Below are 20,814 nucleotides of genomic sequence, written 5' to 3'. Positions count from 1 at the left end.
CAGTGAAGCACAGGCTGTATACGGCTAAATGACTCCAGTTAGTCGAGGCCTCCAGCATTCAACACACATTGGGGTCAGGTGGGACCGAGAACTTGATTTGTGTTGAAAAACTGAAACTATACAACAGCCAAGTGTCTTTGGGCAAATAGAGAGTTTTCTCTTTCCTTTTTTAATTGACAACACAAACCTGGTCTTATTTTAGGAACCCTAATTGAGAAGGTTTTGCTTTTTTTTTTTTTTAAAGAAAAAAGAAATTCCATTTCATAAGAGGAAATCACACTATTCTTTGTTTTGTATTTATAACCACCACACAAAAAGTGGCTGTTGCAAGCAGCGTCTTGCCCATTGCTCCCTCACCACGTAATCAGCTGAAAGGATACCACGATGGCTTAGACAACGCTCTCCCGGTTAGCCGAAGCCAGGACGGCTCGGCGGCAAATTGGGCAAGTGGAATTTTCGGATAGCCAGCGATCTATGCAGTGCACGTGATACTCGTGGGAGCAAGGGAGTTTTCTAAGCTTATTCCCCTCGGTGTATTCGGTGATACAAACACTACAGGTTTTCAGAGCGTCGCTCTCACCAAAATTCCTCATGGCGAGGTTGTCAATTTGCTCTTTGGTGAGTCCTCTGGGCTGATCATCGTCTTCTTCATTGAGCAGGAAAAACTGGGCCAAGCTAAGGAATGGCAAGGAGCCACTTTCTTCAAAAGTAACGGAGCCCCTTGCATTCCGCCCTTCCCGTCTCGGGCCAGCTGTGGGGACCCCTTCATGGCTGCCTTCATAGGCCTCTCCTGATCCAGCCTCAGGACCCTCAGGGCTTGAATGGCCATTTCCGCTGCCCCCTCCAGGCTGGGGCTCTGCCGTCTCCACATTTGGGGCTGGTGCCGAGCCCCCGGGATCAGCATCACTATCGCTGTACATGAAGTAACTGAGTTCACCAAAGCCAGTCATGATTTGTCTTAACATGGTTTGAATGGCAACTGAGGTGGTCTCACTCAGGCCCGTGTTCAGGATTCTGCGAATAGGAATCCTAATGGTGCTGACATAAGTTCTCACCCCCGCCCTTTCCGAGCGTGAAAAGGTACGTCTAAATCCTCCTCGCTCACTTTCGTAAGTGACCGTATTGTTTGGAGTCTGGGACCTGGATCGAGTTCGGTTGGCTATGCTATCTCTCTGCCTGTATTCTCCTGGACGAACCCGTCTCACTTGCAAGTCAAGCACGATGGTCGGAGGTCTCTGTCCAGGGGCTGGGGGTTCCGTACTGCCACTCGTTTCTGAAGAGCTCGCTGCCTGAGGGACAGGCCTGGCTTCAGAGGTCGAAAAGAGAACAGTATTTTCAGCGGGTGCCTCAGAATTCGTGGCATGTTGACGTATGACCATGTGCTGCCTTGTTCTAGAACTTCCTTCTGCTTCAGCGACCAAGGGAAGATCAGGAGTTTGAGAGGATGTATTGTGATGTATCCTACGAGGAGATTCATTCACTGGATTAAGAGGGGATCTACTTCTATCAGTCCTTGCCCGTGTCCTCCGTTGTTCAGGGCTTCTGCTTCTTGACCTTCTCTGGCCTCTCTGAAGAGAGATGTCTTCACTCAGTTCTTCAGGATAACTCATTTCTGAGTCAGGCTGCCTGGCCACGGGAGGAGAGGAGCTCTGCCTTAGAACCGGGGGAGAGGCTGATCTTGAAGTCTCAGTGTCACTTTGGCTGTTTTCTAAGTCCTCCCCAGTGGGGGGTTCTATGGGTGGCTCGCCCTCAGTTTCTGTACTTGGGTTTCCATTATTGCGGTTGACGTTTATCTCCAAACTAAATCTGAAATCTCCACTGTTTGGATTAGTCCGGCTTACTGCTCTCCACGACTGGTTGCCTCTCTGCCCGCTTCGTGTCGTATTCCCAGTTTGCCGAACTGAATTAAGCCAATCTATTATGGAATCACCATTAGACACATCTTCTGCGGACTCTGCACCTGCCAAATAAAAGTAACTGCTATAGTTAGGCGGCTGGTATAATTCTGGGCTAAAAACATTCTCCAAACCTTTTTACAAGTTATGATTTTATAAAGAAGGTCCTTGGCCACAGTGCAAATATTTGTTCTTCTAACTTTTGGACACCACAAATGCTTAATATCTTCCTAAATTAATCACAGCAATATCTATGGGATAGGTTTCATCACCTTTAACAGACTGTACCATCAAATAATTATTTGCCCAGTATTGAACACCTCAGCAAATCAGTCAAGGTGACTGTTTTATAAAGGTTAGGAAATAAGATAATGGACCGTGATACTTTTAATGAATTCCATTCTCTAAATTGGAACACCTGCAACCAATGATTTGCCAGGCAATAGTTTATCCATGCAATATTGCATAAGCCCAGCATGTAGTTTCATCCAGACTGCTTCTACATTATTAATAAATCAAGGCTGCACACTTGGCCAGAGAGATTTGAGCCACGCTGGTTCAGACAAGATCTCAAATAGGCACGTGCAGTTATCATGGGTAAAGCAGGCCTGCTTTGAATAAGTTTGCGGCACAGTTAGAATGCTCACCACCTCTCTCTCTTAAGCCAGGAACAAAGGAGAAAAAGAACAGGGAACAGTCTGTAGAAGCCATTTCAAAGGAGATGAATACATAAATTCTAGAAACTGCACCACAACAGAAGTCAGAGGCCCAACAGGACCTCCTGGCCACAGAGCACAATGCCTAAATTCAAATCACTTCTTTTGTAAGTCATTTGGTGTTCAATCTGACTATTACCATAGGAACCTTAGAAGAACACTGCGTACCTCTGTTGTCTTCCGTGTGCTGCTGGGGTGGGCCTTCCTTAATTTGCTGCAGCCTTCTTAGCAGCTCTTCTTCCGTAATTTCACCTGAGGAAACAATGGGCAGGTGTTCCTGAGAAAGTCATTCACACTCATGTGCAGCCAACACTAGGGGAACCAAAGCAGAGATGGGTTTACCAAAATTACTATTAATTTTTCTCTAACATTGGGATTGTATTTTCATTTAAAGAGACGTGATGATTTTGGATGGACATATGGCAATATTCCCAACCACCCTACCTCGAAAAGTTACCATACGGGGCCGAAGAAGAGAAAAAAGAAAAAGAACAGAGAGAGAGAGAGAGAGAGAGAGAGAGAGAGAGAGAGAGAGAGAGAGAGAGAGAGAGAGAGACGGAGGGAGAAGGCACTCTAGAAGGCAGACATTTGGCTTGCCTATTTCTGCCTGAACAGAAGCAAGCGTTCTGCTCAGCACTGCATGTACAATGAAGAACAGAAGGGCAAGAAATCAAAACTGCCATGCTCATATTCAAGAAAATGAACGGACAGTAGTGTGTAAAATAAACAATATATTTTTAAGGGAGATCTATATGAAAGAGCATGACAAAATATTGAATTACATCTAGACAAGAGATCAAAATAGCAAAAAAAGAAAAATGATCTTATCTCAGCTGCTGAGGGGAAACGGGGAAGAGATCAAGAAACATTTGTCCAATAAACAAAATACAGCTTTAACATTATAAAATATAAAGCTATCCCCATGGTCAAATTCAGATGGCTGACCAGTACTGCTATTGATGCCCAGCATACCGTTATCTATTAGAAGTAATATGTGGGTATGTCAAATGTAAGTTTATTATGTAAGAAGTTCTAGATACCATCTAGATGCTCTTGGAACTAACTGATTATATTAGCAAGCAAAGTCTTTACCGAATGTGTCGCCATGCAAAGACAGAACCATCAATAGACTTCATCTGTTAACTAAGAGAGCAAACATCTTAGCATCTCTACAGGATTTTCTTTCAAGAGAACCGTTCTATAAACTTTTCTTTGATATTGCAATTTTTCTTCAAAATTAATGGTTTTTTAAAAAAAATCTATTTTATCCATTTATTTCCATTTCTATCATCACCCATCTCAAACAAATGTTGGGCATTGACCAATTGTACAATTAAAATGTGGGAGCTTCGTCTGGAGGCTTTCAGGAAGAGATTGGCCTGCCATTTGTCAGAAATGGTGTAGGGTCTCCTGCTTGGGCGGGGGGTTGGACTAGATGGCCTACAAGGTCCCTTCCAACTCTGTTAAAAAAATAATTACAATAATTTCTTCTGCCGAGTGAGAAAGAATAAAAGAAAGATTTGATGTGTGGTCTTTAAAAGAGGAATGGAGATCTGTATTCTGTAGTTGTATTTATTGCAGAGATCAAGATCTTTGTGAAGTCCATATTGTAGGCACCTGGGGTCCTGGAAGTATTAGCATAACTAATGCAAAACATGCATGTAATCCCTTATGCTCCAAAGCACCTGAGGGCAGGACACAAAGCAATGGGTAGCTCATTAAAGCTCATTAAAAGAGACTCAACCTGGAAACTAAGGAGAAACTCCCTGACAGTGAGAACAATTAATTAATGAAACAGAGTTCTGGGGGCTCCATCGCTGGAGGTTTTCAAGAAAAGGTTAGAGAGCCATTTGCCAGGTCTCCAGCCTTTGGCAGGGGGCTGGACTACAAGACCTCCAAGGTCCCTTCCAGATCTATGATTCTATAACAACTATCGGGAGCGGCTGAAATTAAGTAACTGCTGGATTAACAGCAGAACAGCAAGATTCTTACTGTTTGAATGGCAAGCTAAGAAAGCAGCGTACCAGGAGTGCCTAGTAAGTTGTTATCTCTCATCAGCCTGTAGTCTTCTTCACTCAGGTTATTTACAAAGTGATAGAAAGCTTCTTCTCGGTCCAACCGATCCAGCTGACTCCGGCGCTGAGCTTCCGACTGATTGATATTTCCTTTATTATTAGCCTCTGAGCTTTCCATGTTGATAAAAGTAGAAAATATTTCTAAAAATAAAAAATAAAAAAAAATGATCAGCCAATTTTGGGGAGGGGGGTGTTTAACTCCTTACTCCATATAGCTAAACTTCAGTGAAGAATGTACACATATATTGTCATTCTACAGGAACACAGAAAAACTACAGAATGTCATACAGGCTGCTGGAATCAAATTGTAATTAAAAAGAGCACACCTGTCCACAAGAGAGATTATGCATTATATTGTTATATTATTTGAATCTTCTGTTTGTTTTTATGCTGTTAACTGTTACCAGTAAAGTTTTAAGGTCTATATAAACAGTGTAAAAATGCCTAAAACTATAGCAATTTCAGAAATCAGAGGAAAAGCTGAGAATATTTTCTAAGCCTCTAAGGAGGGGGGAAAGATGTCTGCAACTAGACAGCCTGGTTATAAGAACAGACAGAATAGAGGCATCAGCTGGCACCATGACAGACCAGGGTGTAACTGGGGCCCAGTCCTGGGGACAAGTTCTTCCCCGACACAAATGTACGACCACCTCCTTCTGTGAACAGGCCAACATGGAGGATAAGCATCAGGAGGAATTGCCTCCTCCGAAATCTAAGTCCAGAATAAGTGGTGCTGCAATCAAGAGAACCCACCAGACCATGCAAAAACACAAACACACATACATACAAATGCAGCATGCTATACGTCCAAGGATGGGCAAGTACTTCAAGCCTGAAGTTGAAAGCTAGTGCTACCTAGCTACAACCCACTGCAATGAGGATACCAGCAGGAGAAAAGGCAATAAAAGCTGAGAACATCAACAGTACCTTTTTAGATATCATCCTGCTGTCCCTTTTACAAAGCTATGAATTAGCTGCAAAGCACTTCTTGTAAAGCAGAACATGGCATACAAGCAGAACAAGGAGCCGTTAGTGGTAACGTTAATGATTTAAGACATTAAACTTCTTGTAGACAATAGCAAGGATGATCAATCATCCAATATGGTGGAAGATGATACTCTGCATATTCTCCACCTGATTCAACCAATTTATTATTTATATTTTGTATTTCTTACTTGCCCATCTCTCTTGGAGACCTAGATTATCTAGATCTTCTCATATATTACCTTTAGCATAAATGGTGCGCTCGCTTTATCACTTATTCAGAAAAAACAATCTGCTGTAAATAGATTGCAGCCCAAACATTAACTTCTCCACCATCACTACTTATTCCACTGATAAAGTACATGTGTTTTATATTTCCCTCACTGCACAAATGAGGTAAAGAGAATCCAAATGAACATCTGCCACCAGCCTCTACCCACAGGTTGAGAACCACTGCTCTACACTATGTGTAGAGGATGTTTTCGTTCTAAAGTATTGGACCTCACACCTCAGAAAAGGTTGCTAGTAATAATGTGTGTCGAATAATTGTTTGAGCAGATAATCTCAACTGTAACTTTGTGGTCAAAGGCACACAGGTCAAATGAAGTCAAGAGCAATTTGACAGCAATAGTTCTGTGGCTAAACTAACTCCATTTAATCATGCAAGATCTTAGTATGGGACAGACCAATCCTAAGATTATCACAACGACTGAAGTGTGCCACTAGTTTTCTTATAATTTGTAAAATACAGTAACTGCTTCCACCGAGTGTGAAGAAGAGGATGTTAAACAGCATCAGGTTAAATTAGACTAACCCAGTGTTTCTCAACCAGGGCAGCTTGAAAGATGTGTGAACTTCAACTCCCAGAATTCTCCAGGCAGCTCTGGGAATTGAAGTTCACACATGTTCAAGGTGCCAAGATTGAGAAACACTTGTCTAACCCAAGACTAGATTTCACAGATATTCCCATCCACCTATCTGTTGTTAAAGACACACAACTGTGTCTCCTGAGCTTTCCAAAGTAGATATCTACTTAAGCTCAGACACTGCTATGCTGAGCTATATTCTGCCTTTGGTACTTTACTAAAAGGTCCCTGGGAAAGTTGGATTTAAAACTGGAAGCTATGGCAACCTCAAATCACACCTGTCACAAACCAGAGTTAGGTTCCACTATGGCACAATTCTTGTCAGCCCTAAGCATGTTATTACATGTCCAATCTGCATTACCTGCCTGATAATACAGGTAATCCTCGACTTACAATTACAATTGAGCCCAAAATTTCTGTTGAGTGAATTTTGCCCCATTTTACCACCTTTCTTGCTACAGTAGTTAGGTAACAGTTGTTAAATGAATCTGGCTTCCCCACTGACTTTGCTGGTCAAAAGGGGACACTGCGATCTTCATAAATGTGAATGCCAAGCATCTGAATTTGGATCAGGTGACCAAGGGGATGCTGCAATAGTCCCAAGTGTGAAAAAGTCATGTGTCACTTTTTTTTCAGTGCTGTTGTAATTTCGAACAGTCACTAAACAAACTGTTGTAAGTCGAGGATTACCTGTATGTGACTCGCTCACAAGCCAGTATCCTGAACAATTGGTTTTCTTTACAGCATATCACTTATGCCTGGATTCTAGCTGGATGGAGCAATTTGTCTTCCTTAGGACGAATCTCCCGTGTCAACATCAGGACCACCGGCAGTTGCTTGGCTACCTCCCAGATAGGAAGAGGGAGACATCAACTCACCTGGATCACACACATAACCAGCCATTTGCTCATCTAATGAATCACCCTGATATGAATCATGACATCCAAGATGAGCCAACTGGATGTTAGGTTTCTACTACAGAACTAGGAAGAGGCCTGTGGTTATTTGTTTTGGCTAACAAACAAGACTACTGAAAGAAAAGCAAGTCATGACCTACGAATGCAATAGGAGTATGCAAAGTATTCTGAGCTTAAAATGTCCCTATCTCAGTACACAGGGCCTTTCCGCTTGTGTTCCAGAGTTTTATCCCTAGCTTCAATCAAAATATGGAGCTTCATAGCACTTTGAGCTCATTATCTCATCTTTTTTTTTTTAACGGTAGATTATCCAACAAAGCAGCAGGTACTGGTCTTCTTCCTACAGTGGTATCATTGGCTAGGAGCATTTGGGTGAAGGATGAAATGGGGACAAGACAGTTCAGAAAACCATTCGGGATGTAACATTATTAGCTCTTATTTTTTTCTATGATTTGAGCGGTAAGAAATTCTCAGCATGGTTAACTATAAAAACGGAATTATTGAAGGGCGGATACATGTTCCCATTATCCTCTGTAACAGAAGCCCTCAACATTCTGGGGGCCAGGAACCGGTTCTGTAGAGGCCAGTTTTTCCACAGACCAGCAGGCATGGTTTGGTCTGCTGCCTAGATCCCACACATGTGCAGGTGGGGTTTCACTCGCTTGCTCGGACCAGTTCCTGGCGAGCCGCAGGCCAGTGCCTGTCTGCAGCCCAGAGATTGGGGTTCCCTGCTCTATAACATAAAGTGTTACAAATTTGGTTCTGGCGCAATAATGGATATTCAAATTATTTTAACAGAATTTTCTTAGGTTGTTATTTGATACACATTTTTTTTAATACCATGATGCTTTTGGAACATCTAACATGCCAAATGACAAGTAGGCCAAACATAAGCTGGTACTTTTAACCCTCAGAATTACTTGAACAGAGGCGCTTCTTAAAACACACAAAGTAAACATTAGCAGCTTGTTCGAGGCACATGTACAAAGAAGCAAATAGTGACTGAGTTTCTGAGGCACAGTTGTAAGCAGAAAAACATGTGAGTCCTGTTTCAGGAAAACGTGTTTGAGTAACATTCCTCCTCAGAAAATTATGGCAATGACCAATTCTGAAGTAATACCAGCAATGAATTTTCGGCCTTAAATTACATGCATTGAAATCTTTAATTTTATTTACTTTAAGCTATTATTATACATAGTTTTTTTCCTATTTGGAAGCAACATTTCCCATATTACCCAGTATTACCACAATGTCAACAACAGACAATGGTTTCCCTGCAATTTGCAAATCCTGGATATCAATAAACAGGAAGTAACTAGATAACAAATGCCACTATTAGTCATTAGTGGCTAAGCTGTGTTATAATTTTTCAGTTTATTTATTATCTGGAGAAATTTCTTACAGATAACTAATGATTAATATCCTTCACTTGATATGGCCTAAGGACTTATCTATCTAAGAAGGACTTAAGAATTTGGTAAAAATTCTTCATTCTCAATTACTGTCTAAAAATAAAAAATTAGACAAGACAGCATACACTAAAAGTAATTACAAAGTAATGTTATCAAAAACTAAAATATATAGGTTACGCTATCTATTCTAATACATGCAAGCAAAAATACAGCACTCAAATCAAAATCTAATAGACATAATTCCACTTATAAGCTTTCAAAGAGCCTTGGTGGTGCAGTGGACTAAAGTGCTGTAATAAAGTCCTTTTGATTCTTTGGTGCTGAATAAAGGACTGATTAAGTAGCACTTAGCTGCCAGCTGCCTGCAATTACTGCGAGTTCAAATCTCACCAGGCTCAAGGTTGACTCAGCCTTCCATTCTTCCAAGGTAGGTAATTGTGGGGGGGGGGCAATAAGATGACTTTGTATAAAAAAGAACACTGCTTAGGGAGCCCCCGAAAGCCCTACTAAGCAGGTATATACAAAAGTATGACAGCTATTGCTTAATGCAGTGGTTCTCAACCTGTGGGTCGGGACCCCTTTGGGGGTCGAATGACCCTTTCACAGGGGTCGCCTAAGACCATCAGAAAACACATATTTTCAATGGTTTTAGGAATAATTTTATTGTTGGGGGTCACCACAACATGAGGAACTGTATTAAAGGGTCGCAGCATTAGGAAGGTTGAGAACCACTGGCTTAATGCATTGTAAGCCGCCCTGAGTCTCCAGAGAAGGGGGGCATGTAAATTGAACCAATAAATAAATAAATAAATAATAAATTACACTTTTACCAATACGAACAAACCTGTCCATAAGTTGGGAGGTTTAACAGAACAACAGAGTTGGAAGGGACCTTGGAGGTCTTTTAGTCCAAGCCCCTGCTCAAGGAAGAGGCCCTATACCACTTCAGATAAATGGTTATCCAATCGCTTCTAAAAGTCTCCAGTGATGGAGTACTTACAACTTCTGAAGGCAAGCAGTTCCACTGGTTAATTGTCCTCACTGTCAGGAAATTTATCCTTAGTTCTAGGTTGCTTCTCTCCTTGGTTAGTTTCCATCCATTGATTCTTATTTTGCCCCCTGGTGCTTTGGAAAATAGGTTCACCTCTTCTTCTTTGAGGCGGACCCGTAAAGTTTTGGAATACTATCATGTCTCCCCTAGTCCTTCTTTTCATTAAACATACCCAATTCCTGCAACTGTTCTTTGTATGTTTTAGCCTCCAGCCCCCTAATCATCCTTGTCGCTCTTCTCTGCATTCTTTCCAGAGCCTCGACATCCTTTTTATATTGTGACCACCAAAATTGGATGCAGTATTCCAAGTGAGGTTTCAATAAGGCTTTATAAAACAGTACTACTACTTCATGTGATCTTGATTCTATCCCTGTATTAATGCAATTCAGGATTGGATTGGCTTTTTTTGGCTGCTGCCACACATTGCTGGCTCATATTTAAGTGTTTGTACACTTGGATTCCAAGATCTTTCTCAGAGTTACTGAGCCACGTTTCAACTAATCTGTACCAGTATGTTCAGTTTTTCTTTCCTAAATGTAGAAACTTATTTATCCCTCCACTGAATTTCATTTTGTTAGATAATTTACAGGTTAATTTACAGTGCATCATATACATATGCTCATTTGGACTTAGAACAAAACAGAGTTAGAATGCTGAAGAGTGCTGTCTATATTGCAAAGATCTGAAAGCTAAGAAAACAGTAGTGTTCCCTTTTAACTTTTATGAGATTATTACTTGCCATGTTTCAACAACAGTACTTGGAACTGAAGCATATCCTTTCAACATTTTTTTTTTGCCACTAAAAATATATTGTTTTTAATGTTTTCTTTTAATAATGTACTACACTTTGGGGAGCAGACCAAAGCCAACCAGAATTTAAATGGGTGTATCTGGACTTGGGAAACTCAGATATGGAAATAAAATGTAGACTGAGAAGGTAGTTTTGAGCTGGATTATTTTAAGTTCCAGAAAGCACTAGTGGAAGTTTTCGATGCCAAAGAAAGAAGATGAGAAAACAGGCAACTTGGGTACTTGAACACCAATAACTGAAACTGTTCCTGAAAATAAGGAGGATTAAAATAGGCTAAAACCTTAGATTTAAATTTAGAGTGACTTCAAAAAAACTAAAAGCCATTGATTTTTTCCCATTTCCAAATTCATCTTTTCCAGTAGCTGAATTTCCCAAAACTGAGTCATAAACCCCAAATCTGTTATCCTGTGATCCCTAAAACTTTCACTCCAATCTGATGAAAAGAGGAAGGAAGAAAACTGACTTTGATAGGTCCCATCGCTAACCAGGGCAGACTTCGAAAGCATGAATTCATTTGATGTAGAATGTCTGCATGCCCACCCTACTTCTCCGCTCCCAATACACAGGTGTCTTTAGGGTTTAGGTAATGTCTCGATTTTAGGTAGTGCATCAATAATTCCCCCAAAACTCAAGTACCCTAAACAGATAAAATCACTTAAAGACATTAAAGACATTAAAATAATTACCAGAAAACTAGATAGGAAAAGTCTTTGATAGGAAAAGAACTGTACCCTGCAAAGAAAATCAGCAGCAGTCTGCACCAGGACTAAAATATACATTTTGCAGTTTGGGGATATGCATGTTCAGATCTGAACCAAAATGGGGGTATTCTAGGCCAAAGGATTCCTTGGCAAGAGCAAGGATGGATCACTGTGATAGCAGCTGTGGATGAGGGGAAGCAAGATATGGAGAGCATTGGTGTGAGGACACCAATTAGTGCTGTACTAATATTGCAGCTTGTTCCATACTACAGTGACCACCTTGGCAGCAAGGAAAGCCAGAAGGGAAGAAAAGAGAATGCACAGACTGGCATACAGCCCATATAATTGATGGGAAGGGCAACATCCAAGCCATGTCCTACCTATACTAGCTCATCTAAAACTGTTCAGTCTTTTCAGGTAGTGATGTTTGTTCCAGGTTCAGGGCAAGTGCCATTTCTCATTTCATGCACATCCTTATGTAAGGAAAATTAGAATAAGAAAAAAAAGCCGTTGTCTGATTTAATACAGGCATTATTAAGAGCTTGATGAAAAGGAAATCTTGGGCTAAGTGTGAAAAGACGTTAGTATAGGAGCTAACTTTGAATTCTTATGAGGGAAGCATTCCTTAAGCAGTCTTCTTCCCTGTAACCACACACCTAACTTGTCTTTGTGAAGACATCTGGAAGGCTTCCGAGAATAACTGAAGAGACAAATATGAAGCAGGAAGCTAATCTCTGCAAACCGCATTATAAAATCAGGATCCAATTATCTAGTAATTGAACTAGATTTAAAAAGAGCTCATAAAATGGGGGGAAAGCCTCTACACATCACAGGCCTTTTTCTAGCTTGAGATAAACATAACTCACAATAATAGCATCATAATGTAGCTTAGTGAATGCAGGATCCACTTCTTAAATTGTAATGTTCAATTCTATCAGCAAAACTGAATGAAGAGTTTTTCAATATACAGTAATGCTTGGCAGACAATCAGAAATTTGCCTTTCAGATGAGCCACTGTAACTGTTCTTTAAATTAAATGGAGCTAATGATTAGTGCCTAGAGAACTATATCATAAGAGGCCTCTTGCTTTCATCCAAGTGGATAAACAGAAAAAAACCAGATTATTTGAGATATACAACTGGAAGGAGGGAGAGTTAATATTGTGATGAAAGTTTAATTTATTGTCATCTTCTGGATATTGTACATGGAACTGAAATAGGATTTTAAGAAGTTATAACAAATATTAAGATTAGGCGTGGAAAAATCTGGGCCTCCAATCTCTCCCCCAACCTACTTTGTATAGAAAGATTTCAGACAAAACATCAAAAATATTCAGACATTTTTCAAGAGTCACTTCTGAGTAGAAAAGCTCTCATCTTGTTAATGTTGCAAGGTGTATAAAAAAATATCCCCTTGGCAATAAAAAATAAATAAACCATACTCCCATGGAAGGCCACTTTAAATCCTAATTGCTAGTTGGAGACAAGGAGTTCTGGGAGCCAACAATGTTGAAAAAGAAAGAGGCATTGCATCTCTTCTCCAAAACTTAATACCACAGGTAGCAAGTTGAGAATTTTGACATTTCTTTCATTTTGGAACATTCTGAAGTTTTAAAAAAAGACAAATTTTGTATTATGATTCAACGGTCCACATTAGAGCAACATCTTAGGTATGACTTGCAATTCTGGGTCAAATTGAGCCTGTTTTGCAGCAAACTGCCTGCAGGTGACCTGCAGTCCTGGCACACTTGCCCTGAACCAATTTGGCCTGAGGTCCCCTACTAATGTTATGCAGAAATGCGTTGTTGCTGTTTAAATACCAATTTCACCACAGGTAGACCTCAACTTATGACAACTGAGCCCAAAATTTCTGTTACTAAATGAGAATTTGCCTCATTTTATGACCTTTCTTGCCACAGTTGTTAAGTGAATCACTGCAGTTGTTATGTTAGTAACATGGCTGTTAAGTGAATCTGGCTTTCCCATTGTCAGAAGGTTGCAAAAGGGAATCACATGATCCCGGGACAGTGCAACCGTCATAACTATGATCCAGTTGTCAAGCACCTGAGTTTTGATCATGTGACTATGGGGTGCCACAACAGTCGTGTGTAAAAAAATCATAGCTCACATTTTTAAGTGCTGTTATTTAGTGACTTCAGATGGTCACTAAACAAACTGTTGTAAGTCGAGGACTACCTGCAATTAAATGTCACAGGTCAGATTATCGAAATTCTGTATTTTACTTTCTGTTTTAACTTGGACTGTAGTGAGTTAGTAGTTTGATGCTGCACTACTTGTAAAAATTATAAATGCATAAAAAGTATTATTACTACTGGTACTATTAGAGATACCAATTTTATATATATCGATACAAAAGCTACGAGTGGCGCAAAGAGCCATGGAAAGAAACATGCTCAGCATAACAAGGACCCAGTTTGTGGGGGCAATAAGCTGACTTTGTATAAATATACAAAAGTATGAAGGCTATTGCTTAACGCATTGTAAGCCGCCCTGAGTCTCCGGAGAAGGGCGGCATATAAATCAAATTTAAAAAACAAAAACAAAAAACAAGACAAGATAGAAAGACCTGCACATGGATTAGAGAACAAATGAAAGTATATGATATCGTCAAGAGAGGAAAAGAATAAAAATGGAAATGGGCTGGTCACATAGCAAGAACAAGTGATGGCAGGTGGACCAAGGCGGTCATAGAATGGATCCCCCTTGATAAAAAGTGTCCACAAGACACCTAAAGCAAGATGGATGAATGACATCAGCAAGTATTGCGGGCCCAACTGGCAAAAGAAAGTTCAGGACCGTTTTGGTTAAAAATATGTGGAAGAGGCCTTCATCCTGCAGCGGATAAGACAACAGGTAGAATGATATTGCACACTGACACACATCCATCCATTCTTCCATCCATCCATCGCACTTACAGTTGCCCAGCTTATTTGTCTTGAAATATTAGAGGACAGGGAATTTGTTTTAAAGTGTGATTGATTGATTGACTTATCCTTGGCAAAAAGTTGCCAATCCATTTGAGTTATCTTGTTCAGGGTGATGACTGACTCAAATAAATAAATAAATAAATAAATCAGAGCTCTTTTACCCAGAATCAGCAAGTTGAATCAGATTGGCTTTTGGCCAGATGCTGTGCTGAAAAGCTCTTCTGACCTGCCACTGAAATAGTACGAGGCAAACTGCATGACCGTGTCAAGATATATCTCCCCAAGGTCTGCATGGCCCCATTCATTATAAACCAGTCTAAAAAGTGGTTCCTCGTGAAATTAAGGGCTCTTTAATTTCTAATATATTAAGGAATATATCTAATATATTAAGGAACTGATGGAAACTGAATGGGAAAAACCAGGTCAGAATAACAGGGCTACAAAGGCCTTTAGGACGTTATTCCGCTTGCTGACTGAAAAGGCATTCAAATTGATGGGAGTTGAAGGCCAAAATATCTGGACAGCACCTGGTGCCTAATCAACCAAAAGGTTTTACGGATGCACTAGGCAAACTCTGTTTTTTTAAGGCAAAGAAAATAATATTACAAATAACAGAGTTGGAAGGGACTTTGGGGGTCTTCTAGTCCAATCCCCTGCTCAAGCAGAAGACCCTATATCATTCCAGACAAATAGCTATCCAGTCTCTTCTTAAAAGCCTCCAGCGATGGAACAATTACCGCTTCTGAAGGCAAGTTGTTCCACTGATTGATTGTTCTGTTAGAAAATTTCTCCTTAATTCTAGGTTGCTTCTCTCCTTGATTAATTTCCATCCATTGTTTCTTGTCTTGCCCTCTGGTGCTTTGGAGAATAGGTTGACCTCCTCTTCTTTGTGGCAGCTCCTCAAGTACTGGAAGACTGCTATCATGTCATATCTAGTCCTTCTTTCCTGGACTAGACATACCCAATTCCTGCAACTGTTCTTCAGGTCAAGGATATTCTTTCAAAAAGTGAAAAAGTGAACAAATTTCATCCCACCCTCCATCCTCATAATCAGCACTGGCAGTTTCTTTGAAACTAAGGTCACAGCAGAATTTTAAACTGATAGAAAGTTCTCTTTCAAGATCACAGGCCACATTCTATATAGCCAACTGCATTTCAGTGCAATCAGGGTGAACATGTACAAAATATTAAGGATTGGTTCTACATGAATCTCCTTACTGGTTAAAAAAAAGAAAACCATTCTTTCAGTAGAAATGTTTCACAAGGTCATCTTCCAAAATTCATTTTGAAGCTTGATGTGAAATGATCTAGGCATTTCTGCCTCTTTTAGCCAGTTTTTCTACATATATGAAAAACCTATAGGATGGACAGTAGTGATCCAACTGAATATCAAGGTTTACAAAATTTATCAACATCAAAAAATTATGTTAGAACAGTTTATCATTCTGAACCAGATCCAACCTTCAGAAGATCATGTAAACATCCACATATACCGTAGTTCCCCGACTTTTCAAGTTAATCACTTTAGCTACCTGGGAAAAAGAAAAAATAAATCAAAGCCGTACTTCCCAAACCATGTTACTTATAGTTTTAGGCAATTTTACTACAAGCCTTCAACTACTGTAAAAAAAGTGTTAGGCAATGGCGACCACCATCTTATGTTCCCTTGCATCTCAACCCTCTTCTCTTTCTCATGTTCTTCCTTTGTTACATTCATTTTTGATTTAAGTACAGAAAAGTTGGTTTGAACCTCTTAGATATTGTTATGTAATTAAAAGTTTGGACCCAACATTCCTTTCTTGCTGAAATCTTTTTTCCTCCATTTGTTGCCTTAAGCATGACTCATCTTATACAAATATTTGATAATTGCCAAACAATTATCAATTAACACAGTAAGTACTAATCAGGGATAGAATCCGGAATGCAGGCTTTATTGTATAAAACTATGGAAAATGGAGTGTGGAGAGAAAAGATGGAAATATCTGACTGGTTTCTAATCTTTTAACAAAGGCTGGAGAATGCAAAAAAGCCAACAGAGAAACACTAGATGCTTAAACTGCATTTCTGACTAGAAGTAGAAGAACATAGTAGGCATGAGTAAAACAGAAACTTCTGGAGGTACTGAGAACTGTGCACTTGGAATGCTCGAAGTAGTTTCCATTCAAGCTAGATGGAGCTACAAATTGCCCAACAATCCTTATTTTCAAATTGTCTTACATTAAAATATTTTTAAGTTGACAAAAGAAATCTTCCAAATGTTGAACTTCAGAATTTAAATACATTTCTTCATGTAATCAACTATTGTTGAATCAATATTCTTCTAAACAATTTTTCTATTTTTTTCATTACTTTATATGCATTTGTGATAGATTTGCTACCAAAGGTTAGAGGTTTTTTTTTCAAAATGGCATATTGGTTGGAAAAATAAAAGGTCAATTTTTCTCCAACCGGAGCAACCTAATTGGTCTACCAAAACATTGAAATTCTTCATGTGAAGTTTTCCTGAACTTGGCAGGGATTCAGACTTGCATCCTTAGTAGCACTGATACCCCTGGAGAGAAATAAAGCTTAACAGTTATTAAGCACAGGAATAACAAACTGTTGACTTCCATGGCCAACCAGTAATTATATTTAACTATGTACCAATGCTCCTGGTAATTATCCAAGAGCAAGCCATCACCAAATCTTTTATAAAAGAATTAGCTTATCTCCCCTTTCAAACAAAATCTTCTTTACGTATTTCTCACTCACTTGGGGCTTTCATTCCCCCAGGACTACAACTTTGGGTTATTTTGCAAGAGGAGGTGATTTTACTGATCTATTGGCTTCCCGTTATTTATGCCTGGAACTTCAACCCAGCACCTTTCAAGTCTCATTTCCATCACCTCCTCTTTAAATTTTACATCTTCTCTGAAAGAGTTTGGTTTAAACTCACTTCTGTATCCCAAGGAGAACATTATATGCTAAAGAGATGCTAAACAAATTGGTAGATTCTAGCAATATAGTTCCTCTCTATGTATGTCACAAATTTCAATTAAAAGTTGTTTGGGGTAACTCTGCCTTTTAGAAAAAAAGTTAAATGCCACATACAATGAAGCCATTATATGCTATCTGATCATTTAAAAGAAAATGTAATTTGACTTAAATGTCAATTATTTTCATGTTATACTTGAATCTCACACCAGAGCTTTTAGCAGAATTCAGTACAGCTGGTAACTTAACCCATTTAAAATTGTTTATATCAAAACTAGGAGTAACTCAACATTTAGTATATAATTACCTACATCCTGAAGATAGCTATTCCTGCGCACAGTCAATATAATTGACATTCTTGTCATCATAAAGTAGTATTGTTAACAAGTGGTTGGACTGAACAAATTACAGAAACCTGAAAGGATGAAGGCACAAAGTAATAAAACAAGGTGCTTCCTGTTTGGTTAGGGGTGACAAATATCTGAATGGGTCCTGATCACTACCGTAACTAACTATGAGCGTGTCTTTCTGGTATTTGATGAAATCACACCGGTGAACCAAGGACAACCCCAAGTACTATCGTTTGATTTATGGGCCAAATAAACTCAGATTTAAAACCAGGCTATTTCTATCACTATGTCTATGGAGTTTGTCAGTCATCCAGATCATGGTTGTCCTCCAAAATCGGGAGAGACTATTTCTAACTTACAGACGACATGAATCTCTGGAAGCTATAAAGGAAGCAAAAAATGAAGAGCCTGTGACCATCAGAGGGGATGACCCAGGAAAGGAGAAAAGAGGCCCCGCTTCCCCCTTCCTGCCTCTACCACACCCTGCGGAGACACACGGGAATAACGCCTGAGGATCAACGCCAGGAAGAAAAATCCCCCCAACCGAAATGGGGGGAGGGGGGGCTGGAGGAAAAGCGGAGGGGAGAGAGGCCCCCTTGACCTCGGGAGCCGGAGAGGCTTTCTGGGGCAGCCACGCTGGGTGGGATTTTCCTGCCAGAGCCGTGACTTTCAACCAACAGCCATGACACATCAGAAGGCAGAGCCTGCCCTCGGATCGCCAGCGAGGATCAGAAACGAAACTCAGGGGGAGGCCGAGGCCTCGCACACCGCCATCTCTTCTCATCGAGCTGTCACCGGGGGACGGGGAGGAGGGGGGGGGCTCCCGATTTAGGCGGGGGCGGCGATGACTGGAGAAGGGCCTGGGGAGGCCAGGTCGTCACGCCAAGCCAGGCCCGGGCCTCGCGCTGGCCACTTAGGCCGCGGCCCCCGAAGCGGGGCCAAGGGCGGGCCTCCCTCCGCACTCCCCGATTTACGGAAGGGAAGGCCCCGGAGGCCGTCAGCACCGCCGGCCAGAGGCGATGGGAGTTGTAGTCCGGCGGATCGAGCGAGACTCCCGCCTCGCGAGGGAGGAAAGGAGGGCAGCGGCCCTCGGCGGAGGACGGGCCTTGTTGCCGCTCGACCCGAGAGCCTTCCCCCCCTTCCCCCCCCAGGCCTCTCGCGCGCCGCCCCGTCCCCCGTCTTCCCCCTCAGCCGCCCTCCCAGAGTCCGGCCGCCGCGCCCCCTCGTACCGCCCCAGAGGCCGCGGCGTCGTTCCGTCCCGTCTCCCGTTCCTCCCGCCCGCCGACGCGTCTCCTCGGCCTGGCTGGCTCGGCGGCGGCTGCGTCCCTTCCTGGCTCCGCTTCGCTCTCTCAAGCGGCCATTTTATGCTCCATTGTTACTAAGGAACTCGGGGCCGGAAACGGCGAGGGTAAGTCGGGAGGGGGGAGGGAGCACGGCGGGGGGAAGGAGCGCAAGCCGGCGCGGTGATTGGTTGGGTGCCGGGCGGCGGCCCGCGCAATAGAGGAAGTGACGCGACCGGCTTCCCTCGCCCCGCCTCGCGGCGCGCGCATGCTCCCTGGGCTCACCATCCCTTCTCCCGTCACGTTGCTCGGTGGAAGGGAGCGGCTGGAATGGCGCAGAGCGGAAAGGAAAAGCAAGGCGAGGAGATCATAGAGTCTGGAGCGCCGGGAGGGAGCGGCCCTCTAGGCTGGCTGCCGCTGGGCGGCCATTTTGAAGGCGAGCCAAGCTGAGGGGTGGTGGTCTTGGGGCGGCCTGAGGGGCTTCTCCCCGAGGTGGAGAAAAGCGCCCACGAGCCTCTCCCCGAAGCCAGAGAAGCCGCTTCAATCCGGAAAGGCCGTTTGGTCCCTGCGGCTCTCGCCTTCCCGCGGGACTCCAAGACCCATCATCCACAGCCCGGAGCCGCCTCCCGATCTGCAAACCGGGGGGGGGGGTTGGAATGAATGGGGGGGGGGGTTGGTTACAACTACCTGCAGCCTCATCGATTCCCTCCCTCCCTCCCTCCCACTATTAGACTTTACAAGCGATAGGGGTGGGTGGGGACTACAACACCTATCCGTCCCAGCCAGCCATATGCCTCTTTTTGCAACCCCAACGCCCCCCCCCAAAAAAATCACTTTTCGCACTGCTTACCTGGAAGATGGGCTGCATCCCTCCTCCTCCTCCTCCTCCTCCTCCACCATCGGAACACGTGACAAGACTGACTTCCTCGCGGGTGCAGCGTGATGGGTCCGGAAGTCGCGTGTTTTGGGAAAGCCGGGGCCCTGGAGGCCCAGCTGCGTTGTGAGGGAACGTTCAAAGCCGTCCCTTGCACAGCTGTCGCCAGACCTGCCTTCCTCTGCCTGGCGCTTGCGGATCAGGTCCGAGTGCCCAAAGCGCCCCATCATCCACAGCAGGGCCTGGCCTTGGCCTACAGGAAAGAAGAATGGAAGTCAGGGATGGCCTCCCAAATGGTTCCTCTCTGGCTGAGCAAAAGCCTTGCAAAAATACTCACCCTCAATCTATTAGGAAGGTCCACGCATTTCTCACGGATCCCCCATGTCAGGGATTTATCCTTTTTTCTCCCTGCCTTGGTTAATCCGTCCATTGGTGCAAAAAAGAAAAGAAAGTTTTTCATTTCACTATTGATATTCAGGATAGCACACGATCAGGCTCACCAACGCTGTCTTTTAGATGCTGCAAAGTTCTGATATTTTCCTCCCATTTCCCTAATTTCCATCTTTTGGATCATTTGTGTATCAAATAGCAACGCTTGTATCAATTCTAATACATGAAGTTAGTACCGTTGCCATAAACCTACTTTCTGTGGCACTCCAAATGTGATCTGTTGCCAGCATTGTCATCTTTAGGGCACCAGCTGGAAAAGGCTGGTGCATATTTGTAATGCTAATTACATGAGCAATAATGAAATTGACATGAGAAGAAAGGTTTATCTGCTATACTAATATGGCCATAGACAGGAATTACTTTTTAATTGAAGAAAAGCTGTCAAGTTTCAGACCAGATGAGCAGAAAGGGGGATCTTTTAAGTTTTGTTCATGAAATACACAAAATATTTAAAACATCTAATTCAAATGTGAAACAGTGGTTTGATCTTCCCCAGTGGTTGAACCATTCTA

General features: G+C 42.2%; 1 protein-coding gene across 7 annotated transcripts; it reads right to left on the bottom strand.

The window, feature by feature from the left end:
• Positions 1–264: 264 nt before the first annotated feature.
• Positions 265–20,505, bottom strand: RLIM (ring finger protein, LIM domain interacting). Of its 7 annotated transcripts, none has more exons than XM_034435113.3 (5): positions 20,190–20,505; positions 19,829–20,105; positions 4,636–4,827; positions 2,780–2,863; positions 265–1,960 (listed from the first exon to the last, which is right to left on the bottom strand). In XM_034435113.3, exons 3-5 carry the CDS (start codon positions 4,802–4,804, stop codon positions 390–392), a joined length of 1,824 nt encoding a protein of 607 aa, XP_034291004.1. In that variant the 5' UTR covers positions 4,805–4,827; positions 19,829–20,105; positions 20,190–20,505; the 3' UTR covers positions 265–389. The 7 variants fall into 7 exon arrangements, with proteins under 7 accessions (XP_034291004.1, XP_087733646.1, XP_087733644.1 ...); XM_087877520.1 differs by lacking the exon at positions 20,190–20,505 and adding an exon at positions 15,113–15,907 and having other exon boundaries at positions 19,829–19,894; XM_087877518.1 differs by lacking the exon at positions 20,190–20,505 and adding an exon at positions 15,837–15,907 and having other exon boundaries at positions 19,829–19,884.
• Between the last annotated feature and the right edge of the window lie 309 nt (positions 20,506–20,814).

Source organism: Pantherophis guttatus, chromosome 12 (genome assembly GCF_059756535.1).
Source record: "Pantherophis guttatus breed Tessera chromosome 12, ASM5975653v1, whole genome shotgun sequence".
In the NCBI taxonomy this organism is placed as follows: Eukaryota; Metazoa; Chordata; class Lepidosauria; order Squamata; family Colubridae; genus Pantherophis; species Pantherophis guttatus.
Note: the sequence above shows the minus strand (reverse complement) of the source record. Positions and strands in the feature narration are given on the sequence as shown.